The sequence below is a fragment of the Heterocephalus glaber genome, unplaced genomic scaffold (assembly GCF_053883595.1).
Source record: "Heterocephalus glaber isolate CG9 unplaced genomic scaffold, H.glaber_assembly_v1.0 deba00000347, whole genome shotgun sequence".
NCBI lineage: Eukaryota > Metazoa > Chordata > Mammalia > Rodentia > Bathyergidae > Heterocephalus > Heterocephalus glaber.
Window position 1 is genome coordinate 49,826,424 of NW_028258143.1, and position 13,998 is coordinate 49,840,421.

The window sequence follows — 13,998 nt, forward strand, 5'->3', positions numbered from 1 at the left end:
CTTTCTTGCTAATTTCTTTACTTCAAGTCTAATTTATTCTCTACATCAATCTTTCTAAAATGTAAATGTGATGACATGTGTCATTGGCTTAAAAATTCTTTGCTTGCTTTCCAATAGGATAAATTTCACTTTTCTCTCAGTGGCATTCAGGTACTATATGATCTGGGCTTGCTTGTTGCTTTAACTTTTTATCAATTCAACATTAATAAGCTAACTAGTAGTTTCTCATGTGTGTTATGCATTCTTATAAGCCTATGTTCAATTATTCAAATATTTTTTTAGTGTCCACAGAGTTCTTGATAATAATACTGGGAATACAAAAGTGAATAAGACACAAATTTTTTTCCTCAAAGGGTTTATTTTGTATTTTGTAGACAAACAGTTGCATTGTATGTGCTAAATATTATGAGGCCTTCATAATATTTATAATATAATAATTTATAATATTAAGACCCTTCATAATAGGGTCTTAATGGAACATCTGCTAGATGCCTGAACATTTGATGAAGTAACATATTTGAGAGATGAGAAATGGGCCTGGAAAAGTAACTGGGGCCAGTTTGTAAACCGCCTATGCTTTTTGTGAAGAATTTGGACTTTGTATAGATATTTTAGAGAAAGCTATTAAAAGCTAAGTAGAAATTTAAAGTGTCCAGAAAGATCACTGTGACTGTTGTATAGAGAGGGGATTCTGGAGGACTAAGGTAGAATGTGGTAATATCATTTAGGAAGTAGGAGAGGATGGTGGCTTGGACTTAGTTATAGCAGTGGAAATGGAGTGGAGGTTATAGATCTGAAATATGTTTAGGAAATAGTCTTCTGGATGGGTGAGGGATTTTTATATAGAGCATGAGGGGAAGGCAGGAATCAAAATGGGAGTTGATGGTGACCACTGGATTATTTTTATTTTATAACAGTCTCACATTAAATGTTAGACATTTTAGATCATACCACATTGTGGTTGGGTGACTAGTTAAAGCTTAGCAAAGGGAGTAGAAAAAATAAAGTGGGCAGAAGAACTGATGGCGTTTATTAATTGTGTACTTGTGGTAGGAGATAGGAAGAAGCTGAAGGACTGCCATGACTGTCTCTCTGAGGTAGAAAATGTACCTTATGTTCTTAAGTAAATGGAGCGGTGTGGGGGAAGTTAAGAGACTTGACAAGTGAAGAAGTGCTTTGGATTTTGGTGAGAGAGATGTTCCCAGGATGTTGAAAAAAGGCTGCTAAACAATATTTAAGGCTCAGTTGAAGTTGGAAATAGTTTGTAGAAAGAAATACTTTATTTTTATCTAACAGCACTTAGTTTGTGTGCAAAATTGAAGAAGGTATAACTTAAATTAATTTTTGTAAAGGTTTTGTTAGAATGATAGAAGGATATATGGAAGGGAGTGGGAAATACTGCCAAGAGTATTTGAAGTGACAGATCACAGTATGTAGGCAGGAAAGAACAGTCCTGAAAAACTAGAAAAAGAAGGGAATAAGGGGTAGGAGTTGGTAGTCAGGATGTAAAATGTTTGAATTGAATATTTCACATGTGGACAATTTTGAGTTATTACAGGACAAGGCTGTAGTCATGGTTATAGGTGCCTAGAGCACTGTGGAGGTCAAAGCTATAGGAGCTGATGAGGGAAGGAGTTGAGGGGCTAGGTGTAAGATCAGCTGTGCTTATATACTATGGAATTGCATAGGAGGATGACAGGACTTGGAATGATGAGGAAACTTGATCTAGATACCAAAATCTTGAATGATGAGTGTGGTGACAATGAAATGGAAGGGAAAATACAGTATTACTAAATGACTTAGGACACAGACAAGAGAATGGAGGAGTAATAATCTGAAGCTAGTGCTGGAGTTGAGGATACTGAGGTGTGAGGCATATGGAAGGAGATGAGAGGGCTTCTGGGGAAACCTTAGGAAAAAGCTTGACTTCAATTCAGCAAGCAATAGGACCCAGCATTCTTTGCCTTTAAGACTATAAGCGAACCTATTGCAGAATATCATTCTGTGATGAGGACCTTTCCTTCAACCTTCTAGTGCACTCTTATGTACCTTAAAAACTTAACTCCCAACCCTCTTTTCTGGTATGCCTTCTTTGTTGCATTTATCACACTATATTTTATTTGTTTAATTTTATTTTAAAATTTTTGAATACCTTAAGAAGAGAAAATATCTTTAGCTCTTTATGTTGTTACGCAGTACATTTGACACATAGAAGCTAAGTGTTCATAGAATTGAAGGTAAGAAGATACATTGCAATGTGTATTTTAAAAATTAATGACAAAAAGTTTAAAAAAAAGAATTCAGTTCTTTTAGTTACTCTTGAGATGCAAGATACAGTGAAATGAGCATTCAGTTGTTACTTTCTTGTGTTAAGCAGTTAGCACCTTAAATGACACATCACACTTTTTTTCAAAGGCTTAATATACTTTTAAAAGCTCTCTAGCCTACATCAAAGAACATGAACATGTCTCTTCCTAGTTTTCTTGTATGGATTTATTAAAATATGGGTATTGAGGAAGAGGACAGTGACATATTTTAATGTGGATTGTATTTTTAAAAAACTCTTAAATCCACATCTCAGATTGACCGTATCATTATTTGATTGTGTCATCCTGAGAGCGGAGTGAAATACTTCAGCAATTCTTTGGAGAGATCACGTGTTACATAGTTGTATCATGTGAAAAGTGGTCTGGTAAGCTTCAGTCTTTAAATGAGAGATTTTGTTTCTTTATGATGTATTTTAGGAATGTCTTTATATGGCTCATTAGTTCTTATGAAATGTGGAAATGTAATTTTTGTTTTCTGTAAATATGTACGTCATGTGTCTGTATGTTTATTTCATCTTTTAGAATGACCAGGTTCTTCAGGGCTTCTCGGTGGACAAAGGAGAATTCACCTGCCCTCTCTGTAGGCAGTTTGCTAACAGTGTTCTTCCTTGTTATCCTGGAAGCAATGTGGAAAATAACCTTTGGCAACGTCCTAATAACAAAAGCATAAAAGATCTCATAAAGGAAGTGGAGGAGCTGCAGGGACGGCCGGGAGCTTTCCCAGTAAGCATCAGTGTAAGGCAGAAATATCCTGGCTAATTCATCTCTGCTTTCAGCTTTTCATTTTCTTTCAATATCTAAATTCTCTGAGCCACTATACATTGAGTAGAAATTGCTTTTAAAAGTTTCTTCTGATTTTGAATGTTTTTTATTATGAAAATAATAGAAGAAACTATTATTAAAGGTATATATCTTAGTTGCTAGGGCAAAATACCTGATGCCCACAACTTAAAGGCTCATGTTTTAGAAGTTTCAGTCCTTGTGTGGTCAGCCAGGGTTGCATGGTAGAAGGGCATGGTGGAGGAGAGCTGCTCAGGGCCTGGCAAACAGGAAGCAGAAAAAGTGAAAGGAGGAGCTGGGAAAGGAGATAAACCCTTATAGACCTTGCTCCCATGACTGCCTCTCTGACCAGACCTCACCTCCCAGCAGCAAGTCAGCTGTAAGCCCCCATAATCCAATCACCTTCCAAAAACCTGCCTATGAGCACATGAGGTTCTTGAGGGACATCTACATGTAAACTGTAACACTATACTTTTCTGTAGTGTAAATCATTGTACTTTTAATATACATTTCCAGATCATGAAATCCTGTAAGTTTAGATATGGTTAGGCTCTTGTAAGATAAAATGTTTAAGCCAGGGATTTAGCTCAGTGGCATCATGCCTGACTTGCAAGTGCAAGGTCCTGACTTTGATCCCCGCTACAAAAAAAAAAAAAAGTTTAAGAAGAAAGCCAAACAAACTGTATATATAGACATGTAGCTTAGTGATGGAGAAACATTCTGAAAACTGTCAGGTGATTTTATCACTGTGCGAACATCATAGAGTGCACTTAGACAAACTAAGATGGTCACTGATGTCTTGAGGGACCATTATTGTATATGTGGCCTGTTACTGACTGAAATGTCTTTATGCAGTACGTGAATGTACATTGCAGTGTAAAGCACAGTGTCATCATTTCAAAAATAGCCTCATTAGGAGTATTAAGATTACAATGATAGATTTACACATACACATATTTGTGTATTTGCTGTGTATGTATTAGGAAAAAAAATGTTGTGTGGCTATTCACTATAAGTCATTCTACTTTACTAGGAATTTGGTGTAAGTGAATCTATCTTTTATATCATCTAATGGGATCCATTTGAGTCTCTCTTTCATTAGATTTATGATAGGTCTCTAAGAGAAGTGACAGTGGTGCCCACATTGGTAAATTTTTAAAAACTATGAATATTTGACTTTTGAAACAAATTCATACATTAAACCTATTCGAAAGATTCGTCTTCTGGCAATTTGCGTTCCCAAGTGAAGGCTAATTTTAGAATCTGTGATTTTTTTTTCATTTTGTAAATTCTAATTTTTATGTACTTAAAATGTGTCACCTACATGTACCAACTGCACATAAAGAATGTAAACATTGTATACTGAAAACATGTACTAATAAAAAAACATTTAAAAAAATGTTAAAATTTAAAAATTCACTTTCCAGATAAAAATATGTTTAATGTAAGGGACATTGATATTATTCTTTAAAAAATGAACTTAAAGATTTTCTTATAAAAATAAAAAATTTGTTTTGCAATATTATTTTAATGACATCTGTTGGCTTAAAATATAGTGTGTGGTAAATTCATAGCTGGATTTTAATATTATCAATCATAATGTAGAATTAGAATGAAAGATTATTAGAGAAAGAATTTTTCATTGGTTTTATCTTTGTGCACTAAATGTACTTATAGTAGATAGTATTACATCTCTTTCGACTTTTAACTTGTGTATTCACATGATAAATAGTTTAGGCTGTTATTAAAATGAATATAAACTTTATATGTATATTTGCATTTTTTATAGTCAGAAACCAACTTAAGCAAGGAAATGGAATCTGTAATGAAAGATATAAAAAATACAACTCAGAAGAAATATAGAGACTATAGCAAGACTCCAGGCTCACCAGACAATGATTTTCTTTTCATGTACTCTGTTGCTAGGTAGGTATATGAAGTATATACTTTTGTATTTACTTATTGTTGGGTTTATTGTACAGTGAGTCTTTCTTTCATTGCCATTTATTTAAAGAAGGGATACAGGGCCATGGATTTATCTCAGTGGTTCTGCCGCCTGCCTTACAAGTGCAAGGACCCGAGTTCAATCTCTGGTACCAAAAAAAAATTAAAAAAAAATAAAGAAGGGATACATATTTTTAATATTGGTTGCAATTATGGTCAGTTTTAGAATCTCTTAGGAGAACTATAAATTTGAAGTTTTCCTGCATTTCCTGAAGAGTGTTTAAATTTTAATGGAATATTTAGGTAAGTATTATTTAGCATTATAGAACATTTAGGGAAAAGTATATTATTAATTAGAACAGATATGTACCTCAAAGCATAGGAGTAGTATATATGAAGTCCTGTCAAAAAGTGATAATACTGGGCCGGGGATTTAGCTCAGTGGTTTCACCGCCTGCTGCACAAGTGCAAGGATCCGAGTTCGATCCCCGTTACCAAAAATACATAAGTAAAAGTGGTAATACTGAGAACTAAAACATTGTAATGTGTTAACATTTTTTAATTTGTGGAAGAACAGTAAGAAGTAGAACTTGCTTTCTTTGTTCACTTTAACCTACTGAGAGATCTAGTAATATCTTGGAAGATGACAGGTAACCTAGGAAACCAAATAAGAGGAACAAGAGATCAGGCATGTTCTAAGTCTATTTGAAGTGAGTAGGGTCTCAAGAAAATAATTGTTTTGGGTTTCTCATCTCAGATTAGGAAAGATTAGTCTGAGTAGGTATTCAACATGTAGAATAGATTTACATGGGAATTTTAGAGAATTTAATTGAGTGAAAATAGAGAATCATAAAAGAAGTAAGTAGGGGAGAAACAAACAAGAGCTTCTAGGTGTTGCAGGCCCCTGTGTATCTCTTGAAGCAAACCTCATGTTTTGTCTAAATGTATTTTGCAGCAAGCTAGTGGTGGAGTAGGATTAAAACTCAGATCTCTTGAATCAAAAACTCAGATCTCTTAAGTCAAAGTTTAGTGTTTTTTCAATTACTGTTCTTTTTTTTTTTTCCTTCTCTGTGTGCAGCTTTTATAGATCATTATGCATGCAGTACATTCTCTCTGCCCTACTCCCTGGAGCAGAGGATAACAAAAGAGTAAATAGAACCCAGGGAAAATGGAACTCAACTTAAAAAAATTGCGACCAAGTTAGAACACAAGATAGTCTTTGAAATGAGTATGCAGTGCCAGACAGGGGTTGATCTAAAAGGATCTAATGAATTACAGAGTAATTTACTGCATATTCCTAGACTTTTGTTTCTCCAGAATGCTTTAGGGGAAGATAGCACAGTTCCTGTTTTGTTTCTGGAGGGTTACCAGTTATTGCATACTTGTAACAAGATATATAGTACTTATATAATATATAAAAATTAAACTGAATATAATTTAACTTCACTAAAATTCTAGGATTATACAAAGCTTCTGTACAATATTGTAATTATAACATTATAGAAGATTGGGTTGAATGTAGACCAACTCAGTTATGCTTTATTTATAATACACACACACACACACACACACACACAGACACACACACCCCTACATATACAATATATACAGATTTATGGTCATGTATTTATGCCTTTGCATTATTAGAGTTGACCTTTTTAAGAAAATTCTAATTGAATGAAAATGATCTATACTTAATAAAATGATAATTTTATTTAAATATGCCTTAGTTTGAAATTTTAGACCCTTGTTTCTTGCCTTAACTGTAAAAAACACACAAGATAAAACTTCTGACTGAGATTTCTTAGGCCAACATACTTTGATTTTTCTACTTTATAGAGAAGCAGGGATAGATGACATCTGCTTTTTACTGAGTACAGATTAGAGAAACAGAAAATATATACTAACCTCTATACTTCTCTGATTGCTAATAATAAACTCTAAAGCAGCAAGAGAATGATTCTGAAACCTGATTACCCATTGGTTGGAATTATCAAGGTCATTGCAGAGTTCTAAGTTTTACTTGATCATTACAATGAAAAGAGATAACGAATTGATTAAGAAATAAAACATGAATTTAAAGCAAAGAATGTATGTGGTGTCCTATTTAGATAGGATATTTGTATCAAGAGAAGATAAAAAATCTTTTAAATCGGGCCGGGGATTTAGCTCAGTGGTTCCTTCACCTGCCTCGCAATTGCAAGGACCCAAGTTCGATCCCCGGTACCAAAAAAAAAAAAAAAAAAAATCTTTTAAATTATCTTATGTCTAACATTTAACTGATTTCATAAATACTTATGACTACAGAAAAAATTATTCCTAAAAGATGGACATTAAAATTTTAGCAATATTCCATATTTAAGTAAAATATTTAACAACAAACTTACTTTGAATTATTTAATTTTTGAATTAAATGTAGCAATTCTTAAAAGTATAATCCATCAAAATTTGCAGATTTATTTGTGTTTGGCATTTGTAATTTGAATGGGATAAAATTCTAGTTTCATAGAGCAGATTTCTCTCCATAGTATAAGAAAATTTGTTTGCTCTTCAAGAAGTTTGAATTTTTGATGTTTGAAAACAAAATATTTCTGGTGGGTATCCAGCCTAGAAAGCTGTTTCTTTTAATAAATCTTTGAGATTTCATTTTTTAGAAGGGCAATAACATCTGTCTTTGTTTTTAATTTTGTTTACATGGAGAAGCTTTGAAAGATTTTCTGAGGGCCACAGAGAAGAAATTGCTGGAATCTCCTTTTAAAGTTAAATTAATTTAAAAATTAATCAAGATTATTCAAGTGTTAATGTCTTTCCACAATTTCCATTCTGTTGCAAATATCAGTCATTCAAATGGGTTATAGAAAGTTAATTCTGGGGGAGAAAGCTTTCCTCACATCAATTCCAATTCATTATTTAATTATTGAAACAAAGAATGACATGAATTTTAGTAATTGATATTCTCAAGGAATTTTGGACCCAAGTTATATATAGCCTGGAAGTATTGTTGAGTAGCATTTGGCCTGTATTTTGTGAGAAAAATGGAAATGGAAAGATGGCACATGAGTATATGAGATTTAGATGGATGGGCATCTTTAAATCAAGAGTGGGTAAAGTACTTAGTATGTGAATGCACCTAGCTTCACAAATTAGTTGTATTGTAAGTCTAAACTTTGTAAGAAAATTATGTTCAAAGTAAAGGAATGCTTGCTATTCTTTTTAAAAATAAACTCTTCTAAATCTCCCCCGCCCCCCCCACCATTACTGCTGGGTTTAAGGAATATAAAGCTCAGCAACAGAAACATAATAAATGGCAGGGACTAAAGAGAAACTTACACTTGGTTACATGTCAAAACAAAAAAGCTGTCATTTCTGTAACTTTTTAAAGCACTTTGCTAGGCAATTTAGTTGGAGACAGAAAACTTAATAACACTGTATAAAGTGGAATATAATGTTTTTTAAATTGTCATAGAGAAAGTGTTGTAGAACTTCAAAATGGACGATAAGCAAATTGAACTCTAAAATGTGTGCAAGTGCTTCTTTACTGTCTCAGGAAGTATTCTGGAAGAGCCAGAGCTTGAGCTGTGATTTCTGTATAACATGGGCAGTGCTATGGATGAAGGTAGTCTCTCCTCACCCCCAAAATTGAGCATCTTGTTCACCCAGTGAAGTGGTGTGTTCAGGCTTTGAACCCAGATCTTTCTCCAGAGCCTTTGCCCTTTCCACTGTTTCAATGTGAATTTGAGAGAGCTAAAGAGAGGTAGTAGGAGGGGAACAAACATTTGTTTTTGAAATTATGGCTTTAAAAATAACAGTGCTGAAGGGGAATAAGAGACAAGGCAGATGTTGGTCATGCAAAAAGGAATTGGGAGTACAGTTAGAGGTTTTCATGAGGATATTCAGTATATTTAGGTGGCCACAAAGATAGGCTTTTAACAGTTTTTCCTCATCATTTTTTCAAATATAGAGATTTTTCTCTTTTTTTGTTCCAAAGTAATTTGAATGTATTTGTGTTAGAAAGTATACAAAATAGAATATATACTACTTTTCTTCAAGAATAAAAAGTGCAGAATAAACTCACTCCCAACATATCTTAATTTTTGCATTATACATTCAGAAAGACAGAAACAGAGTATTGTGTTGCGATTTTCAACAGTGCAGGGTGCCCATGCATGGTAATCCTTGCCTGCAAATCCCACTACCCTGGGATTCTGAGGCAAGAGGAGTGCACATTTAAGCCCAACCAGGCCAACTTAGCCCAGTGTGAAGGCCCTGGGTTCAATTCCTAGTTCTGCACAAATACTGTAAACAAAAAAACAGTCATGGAGGGCTGGGGTTGTAGCCCAGTGGCACCGTGCCTGCATGGCAAGCACAAGATCCTGAGTTTGATTCCTGGTACCAAAAAAGAAAAAAAAAGCCAGTCATGGATGATAGACGTGGGGCATATGACCATTTTGCATGTTGTACATGAAGTAAGTACATGTTGATGGATAGGGCCTCTGACACTGATTTTTTAAAATCCTGGATATTATTACATATTAACACTTTGGTTAGGTAGCTTTTGTTTTTAATGCAGGAGTGTTGCACAAGAGGAGATCTTTCAAATGTAATCTGAAATAATGTTAGATTTAGTAGTTTTAAGTATCCTCTAAAATGAAATTCCTGTTAACATATTTATTCTCTGAAGTATCATATTTGGTGATTGAATAAGCAGAATTGTTCTTATATTTTAGTGAATATTTTTGCAAATAAGGTGTAATAAAAGTAGGCATTCTGGTTCTCACATTCATTTTTAAGAATTGTTCATGTTTTTGGTTAGTACCTTTAAAAGTACTATCTAGGAAATCTTAGTTTTTATAAGAGAATATAGCCATTAATTTTTTTCTACAGATTAGGCAACAGAAGATTTGTGAAAACAAAATGTTTTGATATCATTTCTATTCCCTTGATGAAGGAACACATGCTGGTCTCCGCTCGCTTTCTGTCCACTAGTATGAAATCCTTGTCCCTGCTTCCTCGCTGGTAGGTTTTTAGAAGTTCAGTGAGCAATGCAAATTGCTGAAGGGTGGAAAGTCACACAGAGGCCTTATCAGCCGCAGCCAGATGGAGCTCTGAGTGGGAACATTAGCAGTGTTAATTGCTTCTCTCCCCTGCAAGAGAAAGGATTGGAGCATCCCTTTAGAAATGGGTGGCAATGTGCAGATTTAAGAATATTAATATTTTTAACAATTTGTAAGTTAATAAATGAAAATATTTCAAAACATTCCGTATTTAAAATAACAACCAAAAATCAATTTAAAATGTTTTAAGATACAGTCTCTTGAATTCACTTGGAAAGAATAAGCTTGAAACTTTGCCTTTTTTTTTTTAAAGGGGGGAGACATCTCATTATTAGTGTCAAATGCATATCTTTGCTATAAACTAGTTAATTCAATTTTATAGAAAAAAGGCTTATAAATACTGATGAAGTAAAACACAACTTAAATTACAACCCAGAATTTTATTTATATTTTTGCACAATTTGTTCTTTTATTGTTTTTGAGGAAGTCTTTAGATTTTTGCATTAATTTGATTTTTGAAATGTCAATTTACTAATTATTGCTATTGTATGTTAATAATTGTTACAAAACTTGTAATTTCAAATTCTATGAACATACTGATGTTTAGCAATGTCAATAAAGTATTTTAATAAAACTAATTTTAGAAGTCCATACATAATAGAGTGCTGTTATTTATATATTTTGTTCATAACCATTTTGATATTAGTGATTTTGTTTGTTAATATTGATTTCCAGATGCCATCTAAGCTTCAGTGAGTGATAACCATTTCTCTAATAGGAAAATTGCTTTGCCCTTGTGTTTTGTATGACAGTAACTACCTACTTAGTGGCTAACATTGGAGTACAAATTCTTTCATCAGATTTCATGTGCAGGTTTACAAGATATGTTGCCTAAGGCCTAGTTTTTAGTATTTGCCTACAGCTTGGACTTTGCAATTGTGACATGGTGATATGTGCAATTTTTTGCAGGTATAAATATGAACATATAAGTAAGGATGGATAAATTATTCTCTTTTCATTTTTAAATATCAGATAAAATATGATTATTACTGATATTGCATAAACTGCTTTATAATAAAGTTGGAAAACTAATGCAGACATATCAATAAAGCAAACTGAAAAGGGTCTTTTCAGCTTAATGACTGAAATATGTTTTAATGCTTTACTTACAGAACAAATTTGGAACTTGAATTGATTCATAGAGGAGGTAATTTGTGTTCTGGTGGTGCAAGCACGGCTGGAAAAAGGTCTTGTTTAAGTAAGTTAAACAGTGTTAAATTTTAAAAATCTGTTTATGTTAAGTTTTGAAAGCATATGCAGGCAAAGTGGTCTTTTGGTGTTTTTTCAAGATCTGATTATGTTAATATATAATCAGTTTTGATAGTGATATGTATTTTAAATGGTCAGTCTTATACTTAGAGGAATCATAAATATTTAGCCCTTTCTATTCTAGGATTGCTCAGTGTATGTCATACTAAATGGTCAGATTTATCTTCCTTCACAACTAAAAAATTATTTTCTAGTATAAAAATTGTCCTCAAACTTAAATTCTTTTAAAGAAATTTTACATTGAATTGATATAAGGAAGTCTTTATAAAAAGAATTTATATTGCCCACAGATTTGTATTATAGTTATGCCATATCTTTATGCATGTATTAATATATTAAAATTATAGATGTTTGCTTTTAATTATGTATATATTTTATAAAATGAACATGATTCTTCTGTACTGTATGTAAAGGTATTTTTGACTAAAATGTGATGGAACTTAAGAGTAGGTTTTCCATGAGGATAGTTTTTCATACCATCACTGTTTACTCACTATTTAGAGAATTAATGTGAATACTCTAGAGTAATTTTATGTAAGTCAAAAAAGATAATCTGTGTAATTTTGAGCTGATTTCAAAGCAAAGGATTGAACAAAAAACAAATTTCTAACATAAAGATACAAACATGAAATTTTAAGTTTTAAGAATTCTTATTGTAATACATTTTAATATTTATTTTGAATATCACTTAATTCCTAGAAGTTAAGGTTTTGAAAGTTTTAAATTTATTTTTAATTTAATTTAATTAATTTATTTTTTTGTACTGGTGATCAAACTCAGGACCTTGCCTCTTGCGAGGCAGGTGACAGAACCACTGAGCTAAATCCCCAGCCCAAGTTTTTTATTTTAAATGAGTACTTAGTCTATTTTGAGCCCTTGGAGTATGTACCTAAACCCTATTTATATTCTATATTACAGTAATATGTTTTAGAGGGGAAAATTGTTGATATAAAGGAATTTCTAATCTGTTTGGATTAATAGATACTATCATTTTAGTTGCATAAATTTTTTTTCTTGTTAATTTATTCTTGATTGATGTTTGGGATTGACCACTAATATTCAATATATTAGCATGTGTTTAGGAAAGGGATTTGTTTTATGCTTAAAAATTTGCTTCATTTTTTTCTCTGAAGGACTTAAACTTATTCAGAGGCTTATAAATGATGAAATTATCCAGAATCCTGAAAATAGTAGTAAAATTTGAAGGCATCTACTTCAATAACCAGATTCAATTTTAAGTTATTAAATTGATAGGTACTTTCAGACTTATGTTTCTTTGTTTTCCCTTTTAGTGAATAACAGATTATAATGTGCTAGTACAGGAAAGATCATGATGAAGTTCATCCTAAAAATAAGTTAATATTGTGATTATTTTTCATGTGATTTATTACTGAATTGCTTAAGATGTTATTTATGCTATTTATAAATTTTTCTTGTAAGTCATTTGTGTAGAATATATTGTATATTGTATAAGGCCCCACTATTTTGGAGGTATATAAAATTAATGTTTTAATTCAAACAGTTTAAGTTGAACCATCAGTGTTTCATAGAATCTCAATCTCTTTCTCTTTTTGATCTTTCAGTGGAACTACAATACTATTATTAAATAGAATTCTACCTTTTTTCTAGAGAATTTTCCTATATTGTTATTTTCCTTTTCCCATCCATTGTCACTACCTTTTATATCTCATTTTTAAGGTGTCTTTTCATCTTTGGGGGAAGTGAGAGCATCATTAATTAAACAAACTAAAGAACTTTTGTTTTTATCATCCTGGAAACACTGTACCCTTGGAATATGGGTCCGTCATAACTTTGTGATCCATCTAGTCAGGAAAACTTTTTTTTTCTTTCGTACCATCGAACTTGGGTCCTTGCACTTGTGCAGCAGGCAGCGAAACCACTGAGCTAAATCCCCGGCCCAGGAAAACTTTTTGTTTTTAGAGACAGGGTCTCACTATGTAGTTCAGACTGGCCTTGAGCTCACTATATACCCCAGGCTGGCCTCGAACTCAAGGTGATCCTCCTGCCTCAGCTGAGATTGTAGGTGTGGGCCACCACACCCTGCTAATCAGGAAAACTTTTAATAAATTTTGTTTAGAAAGGATTGAGCAGTGGCTGAAATGAAATTATAGAGGCATAGAAGTATACACACAGTGTATGTGAGGTTTGAGAGCAGTAAGAAGATTATTTTTTTTCTACAGTAATAAAATTAAAATATTACCTAACTTATACTGGGAAATCAAATAAAATGAAGTGGAACAATGCCATTCAATACATGTATCTTTGAACAAATTTTTGAATAGTTGAGGTAAAGTTATGCATATCCAATCAAAATAAAAAAGGTATTCCTAAGTTTGTATCTGGGAAATTTTCCACAGTAAAAAGTGAGCAAAATAGGGGTGGGGATTTAACTCAGTGGTTTTGCCGCCTGCTGCGTAAGCGCAAGAACCCGAGTTCGATCCCCGGTACTAAAAAAAAAAAAAAAAAGTGAGCAAAATTATTTCACATAGTGCCTACCATGGTATTTTAATAATACATGGAAATTTTAAAGTTTGTAAAGTACT

General features: G+C 32.7%; 1 protein-coding gene across 7 annotated transcripts in view; it reads left to right on the forward strand.

Annotated features, from left to right (window-relative positions):
- The window catches only part of Ubr3 (ubiquitin protein ligase E3 component n-recognin 3), a 217,801-nt gene that overhangs the window by 135,288 nt on the left and 68,515 nt on the right, over positions 1 to 13,998 (forward strand). For 5 of the 7 annotated variants that reach the window (XM_087200088.1, XM_087200084.1, XM_087200107.1 and 2 more), the window contains 3 exons: positions 2,850 to 3,062; positions 4,897 to 5,033; positions 11,278 to 11,363. In XM_087200088.1, the coding sequence (XP_087056214.1) occupies positions 2,850 to 3,062; positions 4,897 to 5,033; positions 11,278 to 11,363 (436 nt within the window). The remainder of the gene's footprint in view (positions 1 to 2,849; positions 3,063 to 4,896; positions 5,034 to 11,277; positions 11,364 to 13,998) is intronic. The other 2 variants (XM_087200090.1, XM_087200104.1) reach the window with 1 other exon arrangement.